This window comes from Argiope bruennichi, chromosome 11 (assembly GCF_947563725.1).
Source record: "Argiope bruennichi chromosome 11, qqArgBrue1.1, whole genome shotgun sequence".
Lineage (NCBI taxonomy): Eukaryota > Metazoa > Arthropoda > Arachnida > Araneae > Araneidae > Argiope > Argiope bruennichi.
In genome coordinates this window covers 33,234,665-33,261,339 of record NC_079161.1, presented here as the reverse complement: position 1 = coordinate 33,261,339, position 26,675 = coordinate 33,234,665, and the positions used below count along the sequence as shown (strand labels likewise).

General features: G+C 27.1%; 1 protein-coding gene across 6 annotated transcripts in view; it reads left to right on the top strand.

Moving 5' to 3' along the window:
- LOC129957005 (transcriptional enhancer factor TEF-1-like) overlaps positions 1-22,034 on the top strand; it is a 32,597-nt gene extending 10,563 nt beyond the window's left edge. The window contains exons 2-11 of one of the 6 annotated variants that reach the window (XM_056069109.1): positions 9,641-9,768; positions 12,380-12,508; positions 12,627-12,667; positions 13,262-13,451; positions 14,750-14,812; positions 15,517-15,624; positions 16,037-16,095; positions 16,496-16,577; positions 17,912-18,064; positions 19,668-22,034. In XM_056069109.1, coding sequence (XP_055925084.1) covers positions 9,641-9,768; positions 12,380-12,508; positions 12,627-12,667; positions 13,262-13,451; positions 14,750-14,812; positions 15,517-15,624; positions 16,037-16,095; positions 16,496-16,577; positions 17,912-18,064; positions 19,668-19,781 — 1,067 coding nt within the window. In that variant the 3' untranslated portion in view covers positions 19,782-22,034. Of the gene's footprint in view, positions 1-9,640; positions 9,775-12,295; positions 12,509-12,626; positions 12,668-13,261; positions 13,452-14,749; positions 14,813-15,516; positions 15,625-16,036; positions 16,096-16,495; positions 16,578-17,911; positions 18,065-19,667 lie in introns of all 6 variants that reach the window. The other 5 variants (XM_056069108.1, XM_056069110.1, XM_056069106.1 and 2 more) reach the window with 5 other exon arrangements.
- Positions 22,035-26,675: the final 4,641 nt, after the last annotated feature.

Here is a 26,675-nt window from a genome sequence, read left to right as displayed (position 1 = left end):
AAAACATTTCACTACATTTAACTTTTTCGCAGATGAAAAATGCTTAAAGAAACGCATTTTAATCGCCATAACATCACCTCCCCATTTTGATACATTTTGATTTATTGGATCTGTCTGGACCCAGAGTCGGAGGGAGGGTGATATCATGCTCATACTTTTAAAATAATGTGTGTTCTTTTGAATATGAACGCAATAATTTACGAACAAAAATTAAATTTAATAATTATACGGCCTTTATACCATAATTTTATTATTTGTCTTACATGATAATTTCATCACATGCTTTAAATTATACAAAATAAAACCTATTCAAATACAAAGAATTTTTTTTAATGCTGGTTGCCATGCGTATTTAAGAAAAATATTAAATGCATTTTTTAATCTGTTCATTTATTTGATTGCATGTTGCCATCCACGCTCAAAAAATATCACATATTTTTAGTAATTGGGTTTATTTTCGTATGACAGAGGAAATACAAAATTCGTTTCTTTGTATGCACGTGAGTTAGTTGAAATAACTTAAGTGAAAATCGTAGGAAAAAAGAGCGTTGCATTTTTAAAAATTTAGTCATTTGTTTATTTTGATAACATTTAATATTTATTTTCTAAGAGATCTATCTGATTGGCGGATAACAAAAACCCAATTGATAATGGGTGAATGGAATACAAATTCATTTTATTATAAGCAGTAAGGGAATGTTTTTAACAATCTCGCATTGCTGCGTTTTCAATAAAAGCGCAGTTTCTTATTCAAAATTGCATTACAGAACATTTCTTTTACTTAGCAAGTTAAAATTATGTCAGTTAGACATATCATGGGCGACTTTTTTTGTATTTGATCAATAAATCGAAACTTGAGATGAAGATGTGCTCTTTGATTGTGAAGTATGATAAATGAAAGCATTCAGTTTTTTGATGGTGTATTTTATTAATAATAATCAGCTCTTTAAAGTATTTTGTGTTTCCTTTATTATTTACTAGTCGCCACTGGCGACCAGCTGGTTCTTCAAGAATATTGATTATATTTGTTTTTAGATGCATCGTATAGATGATGACCATGAATTCCAGCAAATGGATTGACATTAAAGCTGCGTTATTTTAATCGGCTTACTTACGTTCCGTCTATTGTGTACATGGACTGTTTTTAATAGGGATAATCCCATTTCATCATGGCGCTATTGACAAAAGAAAATATTCTGTTCATCTACTAAATTTCGCGGTGTTGTAATTTCATTTTTAAAAATTTGTTTTAAAAACTACAGAGATTTTAAACAGAATCTGTCATCCGTAGCTCTTTCAATAATAGAGGAAAATCATTGCGGTTAAATATTTGATGAAATAATGAAACTAGTTTGAATTTCAAGGCAATAATGGAATTTGTCGTTGTAAATAAGGGTGGGGGAAAAAATGCCATAATTCAAAAAAAATAAAAAAAATATCGCAGTTGTTAAAACGGTATCATATAAAATACAATTTTTTATATTTTAGAATAATATAAAATTGATTTTATGCAATAATATTTGCTGAAGTTATAACGAAAAAACGCCAAATTTTTTTTTTAAAAAATCGCTCTCTGGCTCATATTTTTACCCTCCAAGGTATGTATATATGTGCCGAATTTCGTAGTTGTAGGCCAAACGATCTGGTCTGTGGCGCTCGAACACATGCACACATACACACACTTTATTATTAGTTGAGATTGGATATCTCCTAAGCATGGCAAATTAGCTTTGTAATTAATAGTATTTACCCAAAGTAATAAAAAAAATTTGATGCCACTTTTATAGACATTGTTGTAATATTTGTATTGTCACATTCCCTTGATAAATCAAGAATGTAATAAATGGATACGTTTCTCTGGATTCGCTTTTATTTCAGAAATTCTTTATTGTAATCGTATAACATATAGTTCCCAACAGAGGTGTTACCCCCCCCCCCCTTCAATGGACTGTGGAACCTTGTATGGTTCATCCGCGAATCCAGAAGTGGCAATATTTTAATATTTGATAGATTAACTACTATGGAATATAGAGTGTTGGGGGTGGCAGTAAAAGAAAAAAAAAGTTGGGAACCTCTTTTATAACGAAATTGCGAATTCAAATTTCCGAACTTCCTTAATTCGAATTTATTCAGATTCATAGGGAGGGACAATTTTCGAGCTAAGCTTTTCCAATATTCGTTCCGATTTCATTAATTTTCTGCACTTTTTTTAAAAAAAATTTTTATGGAACTTCTACAAAAAAAAAAAAAAAAAAAAAAAAAATTATCGATTTCTTTCTCACCTTTTTGCTTTTTATTTCTTTATCAACTGTTGCCAGGAAATTGTTTTGTCCCCTTTACGACTTGCATCAATTTAATTTATTTTAAAGTAAGGAAAATTTATAATGTTGTCGAAACCTCACTCTAGAATTATTTTTTTTTTTTTAAGAAGAAATTAGTTTCAATATGTTTCCTATATTCTCAATACTTTATTGCAAATTAGAGGTGAAAACTGATTTCGATAATAATGAAATATTTTATCGATTTGTGAGGTTATAATTAGTGACGGAAAATGATTGTTGCAAATTTCTCTTTTTTGTTTAGAAAATGATTATTTGTAATTGTTATTATGTTAGGTGCGTGATCAGTGGCGGCAATAAACATTTTTGAGCATTAATTAAAAAAAAAAGAAGTAATGTCTTCATATTTGTAGAACATTGGAATGTCTGCCAAGTAGACATTTTGAATCAGAATAGAAGGCAACATTTACTTATTTTACTTTTACTAATTTTGACATCGTAATATACTTTTATTAAAAAGCAGTCGTAATAATATGAACAATAAAATATTATCAAAAATATATAGATTGTATACAAAGAAATTTGAATGCTGGTGATTTTGGGAGTATCCCACGATGAAATGTGTCAAGTGACATAAAGATATACTTCTCGAATGGAAAGAGCTGGTAAAAAGAACTATTCTTCATAGTCTTTGATTGTGATTCGTAGATGATGTCTGATAAACAAATTTTACTTGTATGTTTATCACTTAATCGTGAATTTCATTTTAGGCGAATTTTTAAATTTGTGAAATGGATATGCAAAACTTGGTAAATCATCTTTGTGGTCATATTAAGATGAAGAAAATTCATGTTCACATTTGAAAACCTGAATTTGCTGCCACCGTTTTCCATTTCCGAAAGTCTCTGCTGATAGATTTAAATAGGCGATTTAGGTATTAGTTGCAAATAGGTTTATAGTTTATTAGTGGTTTCCAGCCATAAAACTCTGCTGATCAACCTCTATGCTTTGATTGTTTCTCTAAATTCAACTTAAATCTACTAAATGGTTACTTTATACGCATATCTTATCCTTTAAAATTGCCAAAGAATTTTGTTTACTTATTTAAAAAAAATCATAGAAGAAATAATGGCAGCAGGAACTGATTAAGATCCAGAAGCAATGTAAGCGTAAACGACAAAGTTTTTTATTCTATTTAAGAAAGGAATCAAAACAGGCGATTAAAAGCAGCAACTTCCCGAGCCATTTTCTAGATCAGTTCTCGAATGCAAATAGGTAAAAACAAACTTACCGGGAAAAAAAAGGAACTGCTTACAACAAAGACAGAAAAAGACTTGACTACAAGAACTCTGGCAAGGTAAAACAAAAATTGCATAAAAATCTGTCGATTTTCTTTTGTTCTTGCTCAAAACCATTCTGCACGGTCCTTAAAAACAGAAAAGAGCAGCGGATTGCTATGCCCCCCCCCCTCCCTGTTGGTGGAAAAGATATTTATTTTGACAAGCTATCAAGCGGACCCCTTTCTTCCCTCCCCTGTAACTTTTAATATCTCAACCCCTCCAACCGTACGTTAGTGAAGGGGGGGGAGGCACATCAGCAGCATCCTCACAACTCTTCCTGTGTCCCCAAAACGAGAACGTGTGTGTGGGGGGGGGGGAGGTCGTCAGGGTCTTGACGATAATCTCTGCGTTGCGCAATCGCTACCGCGCATCGCCAACGGAGAGGGGTGGACAATAGGGGAGGGGGGATGCGAGAAATTGGAAGGCGACATTCCAGACATTCCAATGGGATGGCGTTGCCTGACGTCGGTTGGTAGGTGTACGCGCTTCAGTTCACTTCTTCTCTCATCTCTCTCTCCCTCCCCCCTTCTTGATCCTTGCTTATATGAAAAGCGGAGGCGATCGATAATTCCGGGGGGGGGGTAGCTGTGGTGGTTGGGGGTGCAAGCTGATGGGCCCGCATCCATCGAATCTTCTGGTAGCGGGGGTGGGACTAAGGGAAGGGGCGGGGCGTGCTTCAGTATGAGAATGGAACGCGAGAAATATTTGCCTCTCTCTAAGTTTAGAAGTTAATCTTGGGGTGGTGGTTGTTCTGTTGTGTATAGAAAAGACTGCCATCCTCATTCCTTGTTGGAAAATGTATTGACTTGTTTCTTGGTAGTCAATTGATGAGGACAGGCAATCGGCCGTGCTTTTTGGCGGGGAAACTGATAGGCTGCTTAAGAGGGAAATCCTTTTTAAGGTAAAAGCTCCACCAAGTACTATCTATTTAATTCAATCCATAACAAGTCACTTGCAAGGATAGCTCCGCTCTCTTTTTTCAATAAATGGTTATGTAAAACGAATTTCATTCCGGAGTTGATGGGTAATTGCTGATTCTGGATAATATTTTAATAAACTTATTAGTCATGAGTTCAAGATATGAACATAATGGTTAAAATCCATTTAACTCCAATGTATTGCACATAGTTATTAAATTAGATGGTTATGTCCGTCTTATCATAATGAAGAATATGGATAGTTTGATTCTTTAAAGAATGGCGATTATAAGTTTTGTCCCCGAATTTGTTATACCACTAATGTCTTAGCTTAACAGTTCCTTTGTGAATCAGTTGATTTTCCGATACTGCGCAAGAAATTAATCCATTTTATAAGCAGTTTTATTTGGGAACCATAGACGATTGCTTGTACAGGAAAATTGAGAATTGGCATGCATTACAGAATAAGTCTTTAAAAAGTATTTTTTTACAAAAAGTTATTAGTTCAATATATTATCTCATGCTAAAGGGTCTTGAGGTAATTAGCAGATTCTTTGGAATTGCTTGAAATTTTCCATTTCCAATAATTTTTCAGTGAATGGTTGTTGGTAAACAAAATTGTCAGTGGTATGAGGCTGCTGTTATAGTGTAATTATAAAAGTTCTTGATGATTAACATGTATACGTTTTATCGACAAATTTGAAAGTCACTTTAAGCATGGAAAATTTTTCTTGGGTAAATGTTCTAAGCATTGAATTCAATCTATGAAGGCATTGATCCTTCATGAATTAAAGATTAACATATGATTATTCATTAGGTCTTTTCCAATTGAATGTTCCAAGTAAATTCTTGATTTAATCCATGGTTTGATTAAGAGTTGCATATTAATTTGTCGTTTAATTTATTTTGCTGTTAAATCTACTATGATAACTTTACGTCAGAATTTCTTAACGTAACCGTACTTACGATAATAGTTTCTCAGTGCCATTTTATTGAAATAATTTACGTTTTTAAATGATTTTGACAATTTTAAGAGACTGGTGTGCTGCTTTTCAAATCAAGGTTGTTTGAAGTAGTTTGTTATTAGAGGTTGTAAGGCATAGTTGTTTCAACAGAATGTTTTTTCCGATGAGTTAGTTGTTCCACTTCGTACTATAGCAGACTTTTTTGATTTTTTAAATTTCTAGTCTTCTAGCACGTGCTGTTTAACGAAGTATTTCCTGGCTCAAGAATTTATATAATTCGTGTTTATAATACTTCTATTGAAATGTTTTCCCTTTCTTCGTTGTTGTTGGGTTTTTTTTTAGTTCGTTCGTAAAAAGCTTTTGTGCATTACATTTGTGAAATTTAATGAAGAAATAAAATAAATAAACTGCCTTTTAAGATTTTATTTATTTTCCACAATAAAGTTATAAACATGTGTATTTTTAATAATACCTGCATATTCCTAATATCTGTGCTTTATATAATAAAGTTATAAACATATGTACCTTTAATAATACTTAACATATATCTAACGCCATATGCGCCTAATGTAATAAAATTAAAACGTATGTGCCTTTAATAATACTTAACACATGTACCTTATGTAATAAAATTATAAAACATATGTATCTTTAATAATACCTGACGTATACCTAATAATGTCTAATGTACGTACCTTATGTAATAAAATTCTAAAGATATTTATCCTTAAGGGAGGGCTTTTATAGAATTGAGAATGAGGGCGCATTTTATATTGAGAAATCAAAAGTAAGATGTTAAGTTTCATTTTAAGCCAACAAACTCTATATTGGCAATACTAAAGTTCTATTTTGTAGTTTTAAATCTTAAAAATGGGCCATAACAATTGGCAAACATTTTAAGCATCAAGAACATGTAATATTTTTAGTGTAAAAATCTAAATAACGTAACTGGTAAAAAAATCGAACAAAAAAATGGTAAAGCCTGTATAGTTTCTAGTCCAGTGTTTTAATAGTTTTTGTGAATGTAAAAATCTAAATAACATTACTTGTAAAAAAAACTCAAACGAAAGATGGTAAAACCTGTGTAGAAAGGCTAGTGAATCAAATGTGAACAATGCAAGATTTTTTTTTTCTTTTGATATAAGAAAAAGCCATTAAACAAAGATGTGATTTACAAAATAAAATTCATTTTGCACAATCCTCTAAATAATTTGGTATTAATAATTAAATATGAGACGCGTTGCAAACAATCGCAGCTTTCCAAATATTTCTAATTATCGCGCGAGATGATGAAAACCATTTTTGTTTTAGTATTAATAATTGCAAACATCAATTTTTCGCCAATTGTTTTGTAACTGCTGTATCGCATCCGACAAAAACCATATCATTTACTGAGATATTCGAAATATATTGGAAAAATGTCGTAATAGGCGGAGATAACACCACGATAATTACAAGTCGAGGTCTTTCTTTTGTTGTTTCTTTAGGAAAGAATGCGAAGCTATAAGCTTCACATATCAATATATACTTTACGCTTCATTCATATCAAATTAAAGATGAATTGTAGCGCTTGTTTTGTTGGACAAAAGGCATAAATTCAACTATTAATAGGAGAAATAGATATATGATTTGTTATTTAAAAAAATAATAGTTTTGAAAAAAGGCATAATCAAAACGTATTCAACATTTTATAGTTATTTGTAAAATTTCATATAATTTTCTTAAAAATGGCCAGTACTATTACCCTGTTTAATTTAACCACGCGAGGAAAAAAAAAAAAAATGGTATAATTAGAAATTTCAGCGCCCTAGGCAAGTACGCAAATATTATTTTCTCGTGCATAGCAACTTTAAACTAATGAAAATGTCTATACACCCCTTCAAAGTAGTGACGCCCGAAGAATCTATTGAGTTTCTTATAGAAATAGTTTGGGCGGTACAAAATAGTTGTGTGTTTTCCCTTAAACCTGTAGTTGTAGTAAAGTTAAGGTTAAGTTGCAATTAAGAATTTAATGTTCAAGTTGGCAAATGTAGAATTCTGTATTAGTTTTTAAATCTAAATAGATTAACCAGCTTTATCCAGTGAAAGGATTTCATGAATTTATTTTCGATAAACCCTTTATTAATTGTCAGCATACGAACAATGCTTTCATTTCATTAATTGTAATATGTCAGTAGCAGACGATAATATGAGAAAAATATTTTATATGAAATCGTTTGCATTTTTAGGTTTAGTTTTGAAATCTAAATAGTTCAACCAGCTTTATCCAGTGAAAGGATTTCATGAATTTATTTTCAATAAACCCTTTATTAATTGTCAGCATACGAACAATGCTTTCATTTCATTAATTGTAATGTGTCAGTAGCAGACGATAATATAAGAAAAATATTTTATATGAAATCGTTTGCATTTTTAGGTTTATAAATATGTATTTATAGCGAATAATAAGAAAAAAAAATTGATGTCGCAATTGTAATTTATTTTAGACATTCTGAGTCTAGAATTAGGAAGAATTATTCTTAACAGCACCATTCATGCACAAATTAATGTATGTAATTATTATTATTCTTTAACATTTTCTGGAATATTTTTTTTTTTAATGTTTTCATGAATGAACTTGTTAAAATGATTTCTCCAAAATTATATTGTTTAATATCCTCCTCCCATTTCATTTTTTAAAAATCTTAGGTAAATAAAAATATATTGCATAATTTTACTATGATAGTTCGAGTTCACTATGTTAGCTGTTTTAAAGATATAATGGTTTTCTGATTTTATCCATATTTTTTTTGCATAATTCTTTTTATTTTTAAAATAAATTAAGAGTTATATTACGGAAATAGATTTTTTTTACAGAAGCATTTATCAGTTGTTACGTCGTTAAATAGCATGAATCAGTTTTGGATTGCTTTATCTTTCTTCAATGAACCATATTTTTATATTACTTGCAGAATTATCATTCTCAATTGCCATAATTAATAGTTTCATAATCAAAAATGTTTGAATTCGAATCTTTAATGGCCGATTTTCTGTCATATTTGTGAATGAATTCGAAAATATGACAGCATATTCAAAACCTTGGGATTAATTGGAAAACACGTTTTAGGATAAAAACGAATTTTAGCATTTTATAAGACATCCGAAAAACAGAATACACAATTGTTCTGATTGCCACGCACCAGAAAGTTATTGACAAAAATTTGTAGCATTATCTTCCGGAAACAAAATATTTTATATTGCAGCATTATTTTATTTCTTTCGTTTTTTTTTTTTTTTTAAAATAAATAAATATCTGTTTTAGACCAAACTATTTTGTTTCAGTTTGTATTTCTTCGAAACACATATTTTTTAATTTTTGAGTAGAAATGCCATGACTTATCGGCTTGTGATATTTTCTTCAATTGCGATTCAGTTTTTCTCCGAAAATTTGTCTTTAATCCCGAAAATTATAATTATGAAAGTTAATGTCAATAAAAGTTTGAAACATGTAGCGATTTTTGGTAAAATTCTCCATTAGAGTTTTTCTTTTTTAAGACTTCCCCCCCCCCCCCTCTTTTACCAAATTTTGAAAGATATTGAGTGGCAGAAAGTTCTAAAAATTTTCTCTGATATTTTTGGGTCATGGCCTACTTTTGGGTAATTTTATCCTTCCGATGTGCTATTGGGACTTCAGAATTTATCATTAGTTTTTAATGTTTAAGAAGTCAGATTGAGGTCATTCATTAAAATGGAGGGTATTTTATTTACCCGTCACATCTTGTCGGTTGTAATGGTGACCAAAAAGAGCCCATAAAAAATTTCGCCAATTTGGCGATTTCAGTCGTCAACCTATAGGGCATGTGATCCGCCTGTTCTAAATTTTTCATAATAAATAATATTGTACTTGAGTATACTTTTATAATTTGGCAAACTTTTTTCTTGGCACTTTTTGGCCGTCGTTAAAACTGAATAGTACCTTTTTCTACTTTGCTTATTTTTATTTTGAAAATTTCTCTAAATTAGTAATATAATTAATATAAAAATAAAAACGAATTTTTCGTTTGAAATAAGTTTTCTTTTTTTTTTAAAGAAGAAATCCATTTTAATTAATAATTAGAAAATAAAAAATGCATCAATTACAATTTATATTTTGTTTTTAGGGCGAAATGAGCTGATCGCCCGCTACATCAAGCTCCGTACGGGCAAGACGCGCACCCGCAAACAAGTCTCTAGTCACATCCAAGTTCTCGCCAGGAGAAAGGCCAGGGAGATACAGACGAAACTAAAGGTGAATGTAAGGAAATTTTCGCTTGTTCCTAGCCACATAAGTCTTTCTTTTTTTCCTCCAATTCTTCTATTTGATAGTGCACGATTTCTGAAGTTCTTTTTAATCAGGGAATAATGATAGTAATTTATCAGTTTAAAGGAATGCTCGATAAAGGATGCCTATCACCAGACATCTGGATTTATATTACTTAATCGATTCTCTTGCAAATGCTTAATTTCATGTTGCTTAACCTGGGTATGATGCCATTCGATTCCTTTTTCTCATTGGAGATTGTTTCATTGATTGATTTTCATAAGATCATAATCTCTTTTTTTATGATGTCATTAAATAAAAATTAATTTTATATTGTCATTACATAAATGTAAATAAAAAATTATATTTTCATTTTAATTTCAATATTAAATTAATGGAATGTCACATTTAATAGTAAATTTTATCCTGTGTCGGGACTAAAAAGTATAGAAATTGGATCTTTTAACCTTGGCCAGGAGAGAATTATTGGTAGCCAAAACTGAAATCTTTTCTAATTTCACTGTAATTGGTCACTATCTTCTCTCTTATCTTCCCAAATTTCAAATAATTTAAGTTTTAAAAGATTGTACTTTCAAAATTTTTGAATTTAGGAAAAAAAAAAAATAGTCCCCATAATTGGTCGTGCACTATCAAATAATATTTAATTTTCTATACTATTTTTTGTCTATTATATTTATTGATTAGCTTATAAACTGTGTGTTTTCTTCTAAAATGGTAAATAAAGTTGACCATTTATTTCATTAGTGTAATAATTGTGCTTGCTGAAGGATTAAATATCTGCATGCAATTAATGTATCATTGAATAGTTTGTTTAAAAATGATTTTAAAAAGTTTGGCCTAAAAGTAAATAAATTAATAAAAATTTGAGAAAAGGTAAATTATATAAAGAAATTAATGTTCTTGTTAATTACTCTTAATAATAAATAAATAAATAAGTAAACAAAAATAAGCTTTATTAATATCTATGTAATTTTCATATAAAATAGCATGGTCTCCGATTAGAAAACTATAAAATAATTACCTGAATTGAACAATTGATATTGTATAATTTATTTAATGTGAATATAAATAAATCTGGAATTATAATAAAGGGTTTAATCTCATTGATGCATTTCTTTTTTATACATTTCTCCTATCCGTCAAGTGGAAGACATAGTCTATTCAAACTATAGCTGCATAACTTTTAATTTTCCAATTTTTAACTTCTTGAGGGACAGCGGCAGAATGATAGATTTACTAGCCACTATTTATCACAAGATCATGAGCTAGGCAGAATCGTGGATATTTTATTGGGATTTTGATGAAAAAGCGAGAAATTATGTTCTCCTTCTCAAGCTATTTATTTATACAAAATTATCAGGATGTGAAATTATGAAACAGCTTGTTCTTATATCTCTTCAATTTAGTGAATATGTGCATCATTTATATAGAATTAAATGAAAGAATATAATTAACCTCATAAAGTAAATGAACCTTTTAATGCTTTAGGATTAGAGCAATTTCATTAGATCTTGTTCAAATATCATTATATCCATAAGGAATGAGCTGAAATTTATTTAAAAATTTTAATTTATGGCTATGATATATTTTGCTATAATTTTTTGTTGAAATTTCAGAACTTTCAGTTATTGAATAATGTTATTTGTTAATCAAGATATATATTTTAAAATTTCTGTGTTATCCTTCAAATCTTGTTCGGCATAAATGTTTTTAAATTATTAATTCCGTCTTCAAAGCCTGTAAAGGTAGTTAAATTTGGATAAAATTTAGTGGCAACATACCAATAGTTATGCAATTACATAAAGGCCATAGATTTAAATACTTGCAATCCCTCTGTAAAAACATGTTATATGCCTAACACCTTCTGCCAATGATTAATTTAATTAGAAGTAATGCTGGAAGGCATTATTTCTATTTAGACTAATCATTTATCATAATGTTCCATAGCAGTTATTTTATAGTTTAGATAATCTCTTTTCTGTTGATCTAATGAAAAAACTCTCTGAGTTTATCATTTTGGCTGAAAGATCATAGCCAATCATACATAATTAACTTCCAACCTTCATCAAATTTACAAGTTAAATTGGATTATTTGGCATTTAAAGTGATGCCGAGCCTGAAGTGACTTCTTTCTGCACAAAATATTTTAATCTCTTTTGCTTCTTTATAATAACGTAGTAACTCAGAAACAGCAATGCTTTCATATATTGTTATGTGTTGTGTTGGTGCAATTGCTTTTTCCTACCGTATTGCTAACCTCTGCACAATACAATTGAATGAAATATAATGATTATTGTATGTCTTTATTTAAATATCTGCTATTGGTTCAAGGGGGCATGCATATATATCACATCTGAGTAATATTGCCACTATTTTTTATCCAAATATTTAACTGTGGTGGAGGTTTTGTTGTACTGGAGAGGTCCAACTTGAGGATCCGGGCAATGGTGCGGATGATGGCCCCATCCAATGGTTGCTGTCATCTCTTTTACAGCAGGATCAGACTTCGAAGGAAGCCGCCCTGCAGTCGATGTCCTCCATGTCGTCCGCTCAGATCGTCTCTTTGTTTTACTCCCAGGATCAGGCTGCCAAGGAGAAAGCGCTGCACTCCCTCACTTCGGCCCAGATTGTGTCTGCCTCTGCCATCCACAACAAGGCTGCCTCTCTTGCGTCCCTCGTACAACCCGTCAATTATGCCGGAACACCTGTGAGTTTTATTATTATTTTTTTTAATGTATGGAAAATAAATATTATTTAAGATTTTCCATATATTTAATTTTACATAGTAGCATAAAAATAATTTTGTTCTGATTTTTCATTTTCAGTTCTGGCAACCAGGTATCACACAACCAGGGACATCTGAGGAGTGAGTATTCAATGACTGATTTAATGTGTTAATTCCTTTTTTTTTTTTTTTTTTTTTTTTTTGTAAATTTTATTGTAAATCATACATTTAGATTAACTTGAGATACTTCTTTCTGATGTTGTTTCATTCCTACTTAAAATAAAATTGTGTTAATAAATATTTTTTTTATTGATTTCTTTATGGTTTCAAACATATTTTATCCAACTCAATTAATTATTTTATGATTTTAATTTTGAACATGCTTCTAATTTTTATTAGTATAATTGCAAGGAACATAAACATTGATTGAAAGCATTATAAAATTATTTTGTTCATTATTTTCAGTCATTATAAATCACAAAAATAAATGATTGAATGCTCAAGTTTTTAAAATTATTTTCAGTGTAATTCACTGAAATCTTAAATTTAACAACACAATAATGATTGGTCGCTTTGAAGAATTTAAAAATATTTTTAATTGTAAAAATTAAAAGATCTTGCAGCTCTTAAATTTAACAACACAATAATGATTGGTCGCTTTGAAGAATTTAAAAATATTTTTAATTGTAAAAATTAAAAGATCTTGCAGCTTCTGACTTTTTTTATTCTTTTCAGTATCAAGCCATTTGTGAGTCAGCCCTATGGAATGGGACCGAAGCCTCCTGCTGTTCCTGTCTCTGGGGTCGACTTGTTGAACACGCCGTCACTTCCTTCATTTGAGGGACGGGCAATCGCTACCCACAAGCTGCGGCTGGTTGAACTGTCTGCCTTCATGGAGCAACAACGTGATCCAGAAAATGTAAAGGCAAATACCATAAGATAATTCTTATCTCTTCATTAGGAATTTCTTAATCTTCTTGTTTTTTTAGCTTTTTTTTATATTTTCTTTTTATTTGAAGCTGGTAAAAATGAAGCACTCTATAGTCAGTGATAATACAAATTAATTAAATCCCCTCCAAAAAAATGTGAAACTGAGCTGCTTGTATAAGCATAAATTTAATAATTCTCATTGTTCTAAACCTGCATTAAGAATTTCATAAAATTGAAAAGCCTCCATTTTCAAATCAGAATATCATATTACATAATACATATAAATGGTGTTAAAATTGGATTTCTTTTGGTTAATTTAATTGGACATAATGATACATAAGTGATTTTAATCATTTTGGTAATTCTAATCACTGATTATATTAAAGGCAAACTCATTGGAAATAAGATAAACTATTTTTTTTCACTATTAAACTTCTTTTTGGAAAAAAAGATATTTTAATGGAAGATATTTTAATAAATTGAAGACTAAAAGGGATAAATGTGTTAAAAAATTTTCAAGCATGAGTTTTCACACTGAAGAATTTTCTGAATAATGTTTTGTAATAATGTTATATAGTGTAAAATGCCTATAGTCCTCTGAATAATTTATTTAACAAAGTATGTAGAAATATTCTTAGTGAAGGGTTTTGTGATTTCCCATTATGGCATTTTCCTCAAAATATTCATAATTTTTAAACATCAATTCTTATAAATGAATGTCATATATGTTCTACAATAATGATACACAGCTGAGTTAAAATCAAAAGAAGGTGTAACAAAAACACAACAGGTGGTTTAATGCCATTCCTCTTTCCATTACTGCTTTTTCCTGTTTTCAACACTGATGTTCCAACATTTTTGCTATATAAATATTATTAGTTGCATTATTTCAATTTTTGACAGGATTATAACTTTTGAAAATTGTCCTCATAAGTTAATCCTGTTTCTTTTTAAAAATTTTACCCTCTTGGGTTATTGCAAGCATTACTTGCCTTATTAAAGATTTCAAAACAAATTGACCAATTCATTATTTTATAAAAGAGTGTTTTTTTCTGGACAAAAATAAAATTATGTGAAAACTATTAATTTGTTATATTAATTATATAAGGGAATTCAGTATTTAAAATTCTATTAAATAAATTTTTTTTGAATACTAATTACTATATTTTTATTTCCTAGAGCATATTTTATAAAAATTATTTAAATGTATATAAATTTAATAAATGTTATGTATTAAAATTTCTTTCCTCGATAACTTTCTCACATTTTAATTTTCTTTTATTTTCCTTGCAGTATCACAAACATTTATTTGTACATATAGGAGGTTTGCCCAGTTATACAGACCCTCTGCTGGAGGTGAGTTGCTTTTTTCTGTTATATAATATTTAAACTTTGCTTCCATGCCAAATTAATTCAGAGTGATGTTTATTATAACTTTAAAAACACAGCAAATCTGCTCTGTGTTTCTGTTTAAGTGTGTCTCTGTTTAAGTCACATTTCAAGAATGGCTGATATCATTCCATTAATATTAAAATTATTATCTGGAGTATGTCTCAAACATTATCATAAATAAAACATTGTCATCAGAAATTTTGACAAAAAAAAAAAAAAAAAAAGATATAGCTTTACTGTTTGTGATATATTTTGACATGGACTTTTTGTTTATTTTTAATAATAATTAATCAGCTCAGAACATAGAGGAGTAAAACAAATTATCAAATGATTATTAGAGAGATGCAGTAATTTGCTAGAGGATATGAAATCATCACATTTTATTAATATATCAACTAATATATTATTTGCAAGGAAAGCTTTAAAATACCTCATGACTATTGTTAGGCATACAAAAATAACAATATTTTTTTTAGATAATTTTTATTTTTAAGAATTTTATTTTTGAATATTAAAGGGGACAGCTAATATTAGCAATAAAGTTTGAACAATATCTTTATTAATTTTATTTTTAAATATTTTCTTTCTTATATGTCTGATAAATTCTATACATTATTAAGTATCAGTTATGAATTGATCTTTTAACTCAGTACTCTTCTATCATTTAGGCTGTAGATATTAGGCAAATCTACGACAAATTTCCTGAAAAGAAAGGAGGCCTGAAGGAGTTGTATGACAAAGGTCCTCAAAATGCTTTCTTCTTAATCAAATTTTGGGTAAGTTTCCATAACTCTTTAACTTTCTTTAATATTTGAATTGCCACTTACTTTTTATGGCCCTATTAAAGATGGTTCAGTTGTTATTGAAAAATAAACTATTTCTTGGAATTGTTTTTAAAAATGATGTCTTAAATCTTTTTATTTTTGTTCCTATTTTTAATTATTAAATTTATTAATTAATAAATTGTATTAATGCCATTAAGGAGTAGAAATGGCAAAAATAAGTTGAAATGTCTTATCTTTTTCCTTTTATTTTGTATACATTATGTTAACTGATATAACATCTAAATGTGTTAATTTTTTAAATTCAATGAAAAGAAATAACTTATTTCACTACTGTTTCATAGTTTTGTTATATAAATAGGAATATATGCACAATTCTTTATTATAACAAAGGCATTTTTTATAGGCTGACCTTAATACAAATATCCAGGATGAGGCTGGGGCATTTTATGGAGTCACTAGCCAGTTAGTATCTATTTTGATTTTTAAATTTTCTTAACAGATTTCATATTTATTGAATGAAAATGCTCTGAATCACTTGAGATTATATTGAAATATTTATATTAAATAACAGTACAATTTGTATTAAGAAATAAATTTAAAATTTCTTTAATATTCTTATTTATTTTTGTGTCCCCTAATTACAATTTTGTGATGTAGACAAGTTATGATTAAAAGTTAATGAAAAATGAAGGATTGTATTGTTATATAATCTTATTTTTAGTGTCTAGAAATTCTATTACCATTATATTTTCTATTTCTACTATATTTCATCATATGGCTATTATATTTTTATCATTTCATATATTTCTTTAAGTGAATAACTTCTTTTATTTTGCAATTGATTTAATTTTTTTCTATGTAGGTATGAAAGTAATGAAAATATGACTATTACATGTTCGACAAAAGTTTGTTCATTTGGAAAACAAGTTGTAGAAAAAGTTGAAGTAAGAATTTCATTGCCGTTTGTTGTGTACTTTTCAACCAATTTTATTGCAATTTTAGATTAGAACAAAGTTTTTAAAATGAAATTTTAAAAAATTTACTGTCTGCTATTGCTGTTAATATTTTGCATTGGAGATTTTGTTTCTATAGAATGAAAAATATGCTTTTTTTGTTGTTGTCAATTTATACCAAAATATTTTAATTTTTCCTTAACTATAAAGAATAATAATTGCTTATCTGTATTGTATTTCAGTGTACAGGATTTAAAATTTCATTTCTAATAAACAGTTTAAACTTCATTACAAAGTTCCTTTGTCTTAACCTATTTATAAAATGTATTCTCAATGTAAATAATAATAAGTCCAATTTCAACTTTTTTATTTCATTGGTTAAGACTAAGAAACTCCAATTTTAAAGTATTTAAAATATATTGTTAATATGTCACAGGAATAAGTTTCCAGCATACATGAATATTAAAAGGTATCTTGTATTTGTTTTGGTTAATAATCAGATTCAGTTTCAAGAAGGACCATCTTTAGAATTATAATGATATTCTGTAGTGTTAAATGTCTTTTTGAATTACTGCTATGCTATGCAAATTATATTTCAAATAGGTATTCATTTATAATATTAACTCTGTACTCTCACCATATTTTATATTTATCATTCATATTCATTATAATGTAAACTATATTTTTGATTTGGTAAAAATGCAAAATCTTGACCATAAACTTTCAGTTATTTCTTGAGTTTAAATATGTATATTTAGAAATGTTTTTTGTAAATAAATTGAAAATTGCACCTTTTAGAATAATTCTGGAGAGGAAATGAATGAAACATTCTAACTAATGTATTCTAATTTATCAATCAGTTTAATTTGTTGCTGAATGCTATCTCTTTATTCTTATTCTATATAATCTGTTGTTGGATTTCTTTTCTTCTGATTGTGAAGTGATAATTTAAATGACATGAATTGAAACAGAATATCACAAACATTACTGGATAATGTTTGATAATTAGTTGATTTATATCATGTAATTATTGCAGACATCAAGAAGTTTTTTTTGTAAATTCTGTGACAAATTGATTACTAAGTTTTGAATATTTATTGAATTAAATGAAAGAGCATTTCTTATAATTTGATTTTAAAAAAAGATTTATTCAGTATTATTAACTTATATGCATTGGTTTTTTTTGTTTTGTTTCTTTGAAATGCATTAATATTTGCATTTTTAAAAAAAATTTATTTTGTTGATGCTCTTAGGAATGTTGTATAACATTTTAAATTTGGGTGTTGTAACTTATATTAAACATATTTTCTTTCATCCCTCTTTAGACAGAGTATGCTCGTTTTGAGAATGGCAGGTTTGTCTATCGAATCCATAGATCACCCATGTGTGAGTACATGATAAACTTTATCCATAAGCTAAAACACTTGCCAGAGAAGTACATGATGAATAGCGTGCTAGAAAATTTCACAATATTACAGGTATATTATTGCTTTTGATGAATATTTCTATGCATTTCCTCAGTTGATTTACTAAAATTTCATTTTTTTTTAAATGTAAGATTGCATAAAATGAAGTTTTTAGACTAGCACTGAACCTAGAACTATCAAATTTGATACAGCTTATTTTGGGAGTATAAGAATGTGCAGATTAGACCAATTAAAAAGATTTTTTTTTGAATTTTAATTAATTAACTAATGGTGAAATTTTATCTTTTTTTCCCAGATAACTTCCAAAAATGGTAAAACAATATAGATTTTAAAATGCAGAAAATTATCTTTTCATTCATATTAATTTAATTCTTGCAATTTTTATAAATATTTTTAAATATATTTTATAACAATTCTTTTTATTGTTTGAAAAACAAAGGGAAAATAGGAGACTTTTAAAATGTAAATGCAAAGACTAAAGAAGGTGGGTAGGGGAGTGCATTCCTGTATTGACACCTTATGATATTGTTGTATCTTTTAGGAATAAAATGTACTACTATTTCTATAATACCTTAAGCTTACCTCTCTATCTGTGAATTAGCAAGCTAAATGATGTTAATAAAAATAATGTCCTCTCAAATGTTATAAAGTGTGGATAATTGGCTTTTGTTCATTATTTTATTTTAATTAATTGTTATTTAATTAATTGCAAGGTACTTTAAATGACATTAAAAGGGATTTATAAATAATGGTTTTAAGTACTTATAAATTATTAACCTGATAATTAGATTTAACTGAAATTTTAATATGCAATGCAGTCAGCATTTTGTAATTATATTCTAATCAGTTTATATCAATTTTTATTTCACTTCAATTATTCCTTTGGGAAATTCAGCATTAAATTTTACTTATTAAAATTAATTTGTAACATTTAAAAATTTTGATTTTTGAAAATGAAGTTAATGAAATATTTATGACTTTTTGTATAATTTGTTTATTTGTGTAAAATTTAAAAAAATTCTAATTTTTTTCTATAAAATAAACCTCTCAAGATCTAATATCAATTTTAGTTAAATTTGTATTTATCTATACATTCAGTTGTATATTTACTAATGTTGTTTCTTGTTTTAAAATCTTGAGTCTAAAGATTTTAAATGACTTACTTTTAAATGAAATAATTCCCTTGCATATTTACATTGAGTTATGAATTTGAATTTAATGTCAAGAAAGATATCTTGTTAATCAATGACATATCGAGTTGATAGTGTATGAAAAAACTTGTATGCATCACATTTTTTTATGAATAATATTAGAAGTCATTTTGTAAGTATTTTGATTAGAAAGTTCAATTAGTTAGTTTCAAAAAATTAAATGGGTTTCACCAACTTGGCTTTAAATTAAAAATCGAACTCAAATTTTGAATTTGGTTTCCTTAGAAAAGATATTGATTATCAATATTTAAAAGGGCTTTAGTCATTAATATTTTAACAGCAACATGGTTTAATGGAACAACATATTGTGTTTCTCATGTTTTCAACCTGAGTTTTAACATATTTAGGAGACATTAGATTGATGTATTTTCTTTTAAAATACTGGTCAAGGAGTTTGTTTCATGGTTCAATTGTTTGAATATTCATCTGCTTATCTTTCCTAGGTGGTGACGAATAGGGATACACAAGAAACCCTTCTATGTATTGCCTATGTATTTGAAGTTTCAACAAGTGAACATGGGGCACAACATCACATCTATCGACTTGTCAAAGACTGAATAAAACAAAAACAGAACTCAGTATTTCATTTCGTCCACTGTCATTTCCCTCGAGTGCCTAACCAATTGGCTCATGGCCGTGTACATAAAAAAAATCATCCATTTCTAAAGACAGACATAGGAACGCTTATTTTTACATGTTTAGGACATCTGTGTTTTTATGACTATGTCTCATTTGTTTCTCCTTCTGCTGGCAGCTGTATTTCAGCTGTTCAGTCATTCATGATTTTTGACTGTTGAACGTGTACATATTTTTATATTAGATTTTTTTACTTCAACATTTTTTTAGGCTGCTTGGTCAGAATTTGAAAAAAAAAAAAAAAAAAAAAAAAAAAATTCTCCCACGTATCAAAAATTGAATTTGTGGCAGCTATTTCGGTGAATGTAATGATTTTTATAAATTATAAAAATTTCTCATTTGCTGGGCCATGTTCAATGGTCATTTATTGATATTTTAATATGTTTTATTTAAGGGTGTTTGTGGTTATAACCAGATGAAATGCAACCCTTTTGTTAAAAGATGAATATTTTTTTCCTCTTTGGAAAATTGATGTCAAAATTGAAGAATAGCAAAATTGTTTTTAAATTTTTTAAAAATCAAATAGATTAATTTTTTAAAGAGGTCCAGGGCTGTACTGGTTAAAAGTAAACTATGAATATGCTCTGTATTAATTGTTATAGTATTAGCCTTTTTAATTGGAGAATTAATATGCAGTTGGAAAGTTGATATCAAAATTGATGAGTAAAAATTCATTAATTGATTTTTGATGAATGAAATTTACTTATTGTTTAAAAAATACAGTCAGGCTTTACATATTGGCAGTAGTCTGTAAGTATGTGCGATATTTATTAATTGTTATTGATTAGTTGTGCATTTTGTTAAATTCGTTTTTAAATTGAAACATTTCCAATTTTAAAATAATGTATGTTTAATCAAGATTATTTAAAATGTGTGGAATTACATTTATTTTTATTCCTTGATTATTTTTTTAATAAAGTAAATTATTGTTAAATTAAATATTAGAAAATTTTAATCATAAAGTTTAGACATAAATATGACATGAAACAGCAATGCATTTTAAAATTTGTAAAAGTTATATAATCTATGTTTTTAATAGTTAAGTTTACTAAAACATTGTTTTAATGCTTTCCCCAATTGAATTATTATGAACCTAATTTTGTTTGAATATTTCCATGCTTTCATTTATTTTTCCTTATATAAATAGCATGAAATATTCTGTGTTTTAGTTATATAAGACTCATGATATTGTATAAATAGCATGAAATATTCTGCGTTTTAGTTATATAAAGCTCATGATATAAAATAAGCAGCCAAAAATGTTGTACTTTTGAGGAAAGAAACAGCATTTTTTAAAGAATAGTTGCAGAATATTTCTAACATTAATGTATTTGAAGGAGAAATCAGTTGAAAACATTGAGGTTTTGAAAAATTTGTTTCATTTTTAAGATGAAAGCAAAATTATTTGCTTTTATTTCGATTAACTTTTAAAGACATGTAATGAGAAGCTTCATGGTTTTAGAGTCTTGGACCACTTTCATTTTTATCATTTGAAAATAAATCAAAATGTGTATCAGTTTAACTTTAAATAAAATTGTTCTTGCAGTATCATATTCCACAACCACCCAATATTCACAAAAATAAGATCTTAAATAACAAAAGTGTCAAGTTTTATACTGAAGGAGCACAAAATAAACCAGAGCTACGAATCGAACTCAGAATTTTGTGGATAATTAATCTTCAGAATTGTGTTTGCTTCCAGCTTTTTATGTGTGTAAAAAAAAAAAAAATATTGTTTTTGATTCAATGTTTCTACGAAACATTGATTTTATAGAACAGCCAAAACTACAATATATTGCCATAAAATGTCCAGATATTTGCAAATAAACTTTTTTTATATACTCAATTCAGTGGTGCCCATTGTATTGTATATTTTTTCATAATTCATCTATTATCATCTGTTATTATAACTATTATATAGTGAGTTTTGTTGTAATTTAAATCAGTTTTACTATCCATTATATTTATTTTTTTATCTGTGAATGAATGAGATTTGGGAATGGACATGAAAAATATGAGCACATATTTTTGCTTTTATTTGTCTTCATTATCAAAAATCTGTTGTAATAATTTTTCACCAAAAAAATAAACAAATAATAGCAATTTCTGTGATTATTGATAGTTCTAAATTTATTTTTCTAATCATTAATTTAAAAAAAAAATCGAACATTGGAGCTTATTACTAAATTGAACATTCATTAAACATGTAGTAAAAAAATGATTTTTTTCTATTTTGGGATAATAAGCCAGATTGTTTTATTAGTGAATAAAAATGAAATTTAAATATTGGCATTTCTTTTTTAATTCATTACAAGTATATAAAAATTTGTTCAAGTGTTGAACCGGTATTAAATTATTATGTATTTATTTGACAAAAGATTGAAATAAATAAAATCTATCTGTTATTTTGAAAATTATTTTCAATTTATGTAAGATAACTGAATAAAGAGAAAAGTGTGAATTTTTGTAGTTAGTTTGTATCCTAAAATTACAACTTCATTCCAAAAATTAAAATAAAATAAAAAAACAAAACAAAGTAATATACTAAATTTTATTTATGCTTTTTTAAATGCTGCAGAAGCAGACATGGATAAAATAATTTTTTAAAAATATATTTTCATTTACATGGTATATAGAGAAAAATTCTAAGAATAACTAATTCTATTGGAAAAAAAAAAAAAAAAAAAAAAAAAAAACCCTTCAAATGCTTTTTTCTTTCTTTCTAAAATAAAAGCAAGTATTAATATGCATTTTTTTTAGGAATATTATTAACTACCTTTTGTAAAATGGTTAAAAATATGACAGCTTTCATTGTTTCTCAATCAGTATGTTCTGGATAAATAAAGTTCTCTTTATTACTTTCAGCTAATATTTTTTTCAAATCAAATTATCAACTTGCTCTCAATTACAGCTAATATCTTTTTTTTAAAAAAAATAATATTCTTTGAAAAGAAATATAGTTTCTTTATATGAATAAATTAAACAAGAGGGATAATAGACCACCTGTTTTAAAATGTTTTGTATTGGAAATCTAGGATTTGTGTAGGCAACACATAAATTCTGAATGCTTCACTATTTATATTTTTATCAATTTTCTTTCTAATTTGTAATGATAACACAATTGTCTAAATCACTGCAAGTTATTTAATATAGTTTCTTTAATTGATATAAAAAATATTATTTCAAAATTAGATCTCAACATCTGGAGTTAAAGATAAATCTTAAAATAGGTTTCATATTTAAGTGTATTTGGTCAATAAAAAATGCTTCATTTTGCTGAATTTTCAAATTAATTGAAATATTTTATGTAACATGTTTTAAAAGGAATGCACATTAATTTAATATTCCTTTTTAAAAAAAAAAAATAGAATAGATGGCTTTTTTCTTCAAAAATTTCAGATATTATCTTCTTTTTTTTTTTTTTTTTTTTTACTATCATGTTTTTATTTTGAATCATTTTTTAAAGATAATTATGCAAGATATTTTTATTTATTTGCAATTAAACCGAGGTTTATTAAAAATAATTCAATTCTTTTTAAATTTGTTAAAACAAAATTCATTATGTACTTTTAGTTAACACACTTAAAAAAAAGCACATAAGTACTATTTAATAGATAGATATCTTATTCATATTTTTAAAAAATTCTGTGTTTCTTTACAGAAAGAGGAAAATTTTGTAGAACAGATTTTCTGTCAGAGTATAAAAATATTTAAAATAATGAATTTCTTTTTATAATATAGCTTTCATTTAAAATCGGACATTTTTGAACTTTAAACTCTTCTCCCTTTTTATTTTCAAGCAAATTAGTTTTTTCATACAGTTATTTCAGTAGATAATATTGCAAATTGATTTACATTATAAATACTATTGTTTTGAATTGCATGACTTGACAGCTTCCATTTTAATCAATTTATTAGCAAATTTCCTTTTAAAGCTATGATATGTGCTCTTAATAGTTCCAAACTATAAAATTCATTTCTATCAAATATTTGAGACTACATCTGAGACATGTATCTCAGTCCCAAGCTTTTATGAATGAAGGGACTTGCTTAGGACCAGATTTAACAAAAACTAAATCATACTCCTTAGATCTATGGGATTAAAATAACATCTGGAAGCTAAAATTCTCATTTATAGCTTTAATAACTGTGAAATATATAAGTATTTAACAACAAAACATATTAATTAAGAGGAATGCGTAAAAATGTGTCAGTTTTGAATTTTTTTTTAAATAAAATTAAAATATCTGGATTAAGCAGAAATTAGTCAATTCTACATTTGAAATAAACATCAAAATTGTCCAATGGGAAACATGTTCCAACAATGTTAAGATACTGCTAATTGAATTATGTACCTATTCTGTAACAAATGAATGCATTTAGAATGTGAGGTAATCGAAGAAATTCTTTCTAGTTTGTTCACGTATTATGTCTTGTGTTTAACCTTTTGTATTGCAGACCTGCTAACATTTGCTTGTTGTTTATTATAAATTGAAAAGTTAATACTTTGCTTTTCAAAAATTACTTCATGTATGCTTTTATTGGTAAAGGATAAAATGTGCATTGATTAAATGTTTTTATGGTCAAAAATCTGCGTGCTTGTATATAACAGATATGTAAAGGGTTGCCAAGCATTTAAAAATTGCATTTGAATTGATACCTTTAATAGAAAATCTATTCTTTAAGAATTCTGCATTTGGACATTGTTAAATTTTTATTTTGTCAATGAATATTTTACATGTACAAATAAAACTTGTATAAAAGAAAAAGTGAACAATTTTTCACCAAATAAAAATTCTTCATGAAGCATTAACTATGTTTTCCAAGAAAGTTATTTATTTGCAAATTTCAATCAGTCATCTTTAATTTTTTTTTTTTTTTTTTTGTGGTTTTATGCAAGATAACAATCATTATGAACTTCTTTACTAGTCTTGAGTTGATTGTGGCCTTATTTTTGAAGTCCTTAATTTTTCTATAATATAAAAATCAGATGCATTACACAAGTTTAAAATATTTTCCAGGTAAAAAGTTTAATTTATTGCAATTTCTTAATGCTTCATTGCATAATTCAATAATCTTTTTCACTTTATATATATATTTAGGAGAGGAAATAAATTTGAGATTATTGCATTTATATATATATATTTTTTAGCTAGTAACTGAGCATACAGTATAAAAAGACATTTTGATATTTTATGACTTAGATTCAAATTTAATACTTAAAGAATTAAAATATATAAATGAACGAGATGAGGAACTACTAGCAGGAAGTGAATAGTTAAAAATGAATCTCTAATATCTTTAACTGAATTGCGAAAAGAATTTAAAAAATAAAATTTATTCAATATTCTATCACTGATTTAATTATCTCTAAATAACATATTTGTTCTGAAACAAAAATTTAAAATGGTAATTTCTTTAATCAGAATTTGTAGCACACCTATTTTATAAAATTTTCAATGATAGATGAAAACTTTTTATTGTAAAAGTATTTTACTGAAGATAAATGAAAGGCATTATACTATAGAAACTTGAATAATCTATAAAAGAAAAACTTTAATGAAAATTAGACACACATGCTGATTTTCTTTCATATCAAACAAATTTAGAATTAGATATTTTTCTTTTACAAAATAATGTTTCACATCAAGGATGAGAAGTTTTACACAATAAAAGCATTCGAATGTTTTTTGTTTTATTAAATGTATAATTCTTTTTTCTAATCAAATATGCTGATGTATAATTTTAAGTATTGAGTGATAATACTAAAAATTGATTTTTGAAAACTGATTAACATTAAAATTTAATTTCTCAGTCAAAAAAAAGTTAATAAATATAGATTTAATTTATATCCAAATGCTTGCACTATGAGTTCTTAAAAGAAACAAAAACTCCATCATTTAAATTAATGTTGAATATTGCCTAATTTGTAATAAAATTATCTTTTTAATTCTAAATTTTTTTCAATGAAGCTTTTTGCAAACGATTTCAGAAGTTTCTTTTAAATCAAAAACTGATAAGAAACAATCACATTTTATGTTACAGTCAGAGTAGTTGTGCTACATTATTTCATCTTTAAGAATAGCTATAGACAATTTCTTTTTTTAAAATATAAGATGAGAATTTAATCTGAGCAATAAAGAAATCATTCACATATTCCACACCACTTGGCACGCTTCAGGCTTTCTATTATGAATAAAATATATTATTTAAATAGGTTCCATAACAATGTGGTTAGTTAATACTTTTTATTTAATGAATTACCTAACATATTAAATATATCAGTCACATTATTTTATTTCAACAAATAAATAAAGAATGCAAGATTTCACTCTGATCAAAATTCTAGACTCTTTGCCTCATGATGTTTTTGGTACTTTTTCTCAAAAATATATTAACAGTATAACATTTCAATGAGACTTTGATTATCAGCACTCTTGGCAGAAAAACCTTTACCAAATATTTAAAAAAGAATAGCATGCCATGTTTGCAACTATTGCAGATATGAAAATAAAGGTGAAGATTCAGCTGAAAACACTATGGAAAACATTTTATCTCCAATAAGTAGGAAGTATTAAAAAAAAAATCAAAATCAGCAAACAGAGTTTGCTTTTAAGGTGGTAGACAAGACAAAAATTGAATTGAATTCAAGCATTTTAAACATAATAAGAAGGTTTTGTTGCATATATGTACACAGAATATATATACACACTTAAGTCTGTTTAACATTGTTCCACATAAAAACTTTGCTATAAAGAAAATTTGTTTAAATACAAGAAAAAGGTCGAAATTTATCTATTCATTTTATACCAAAA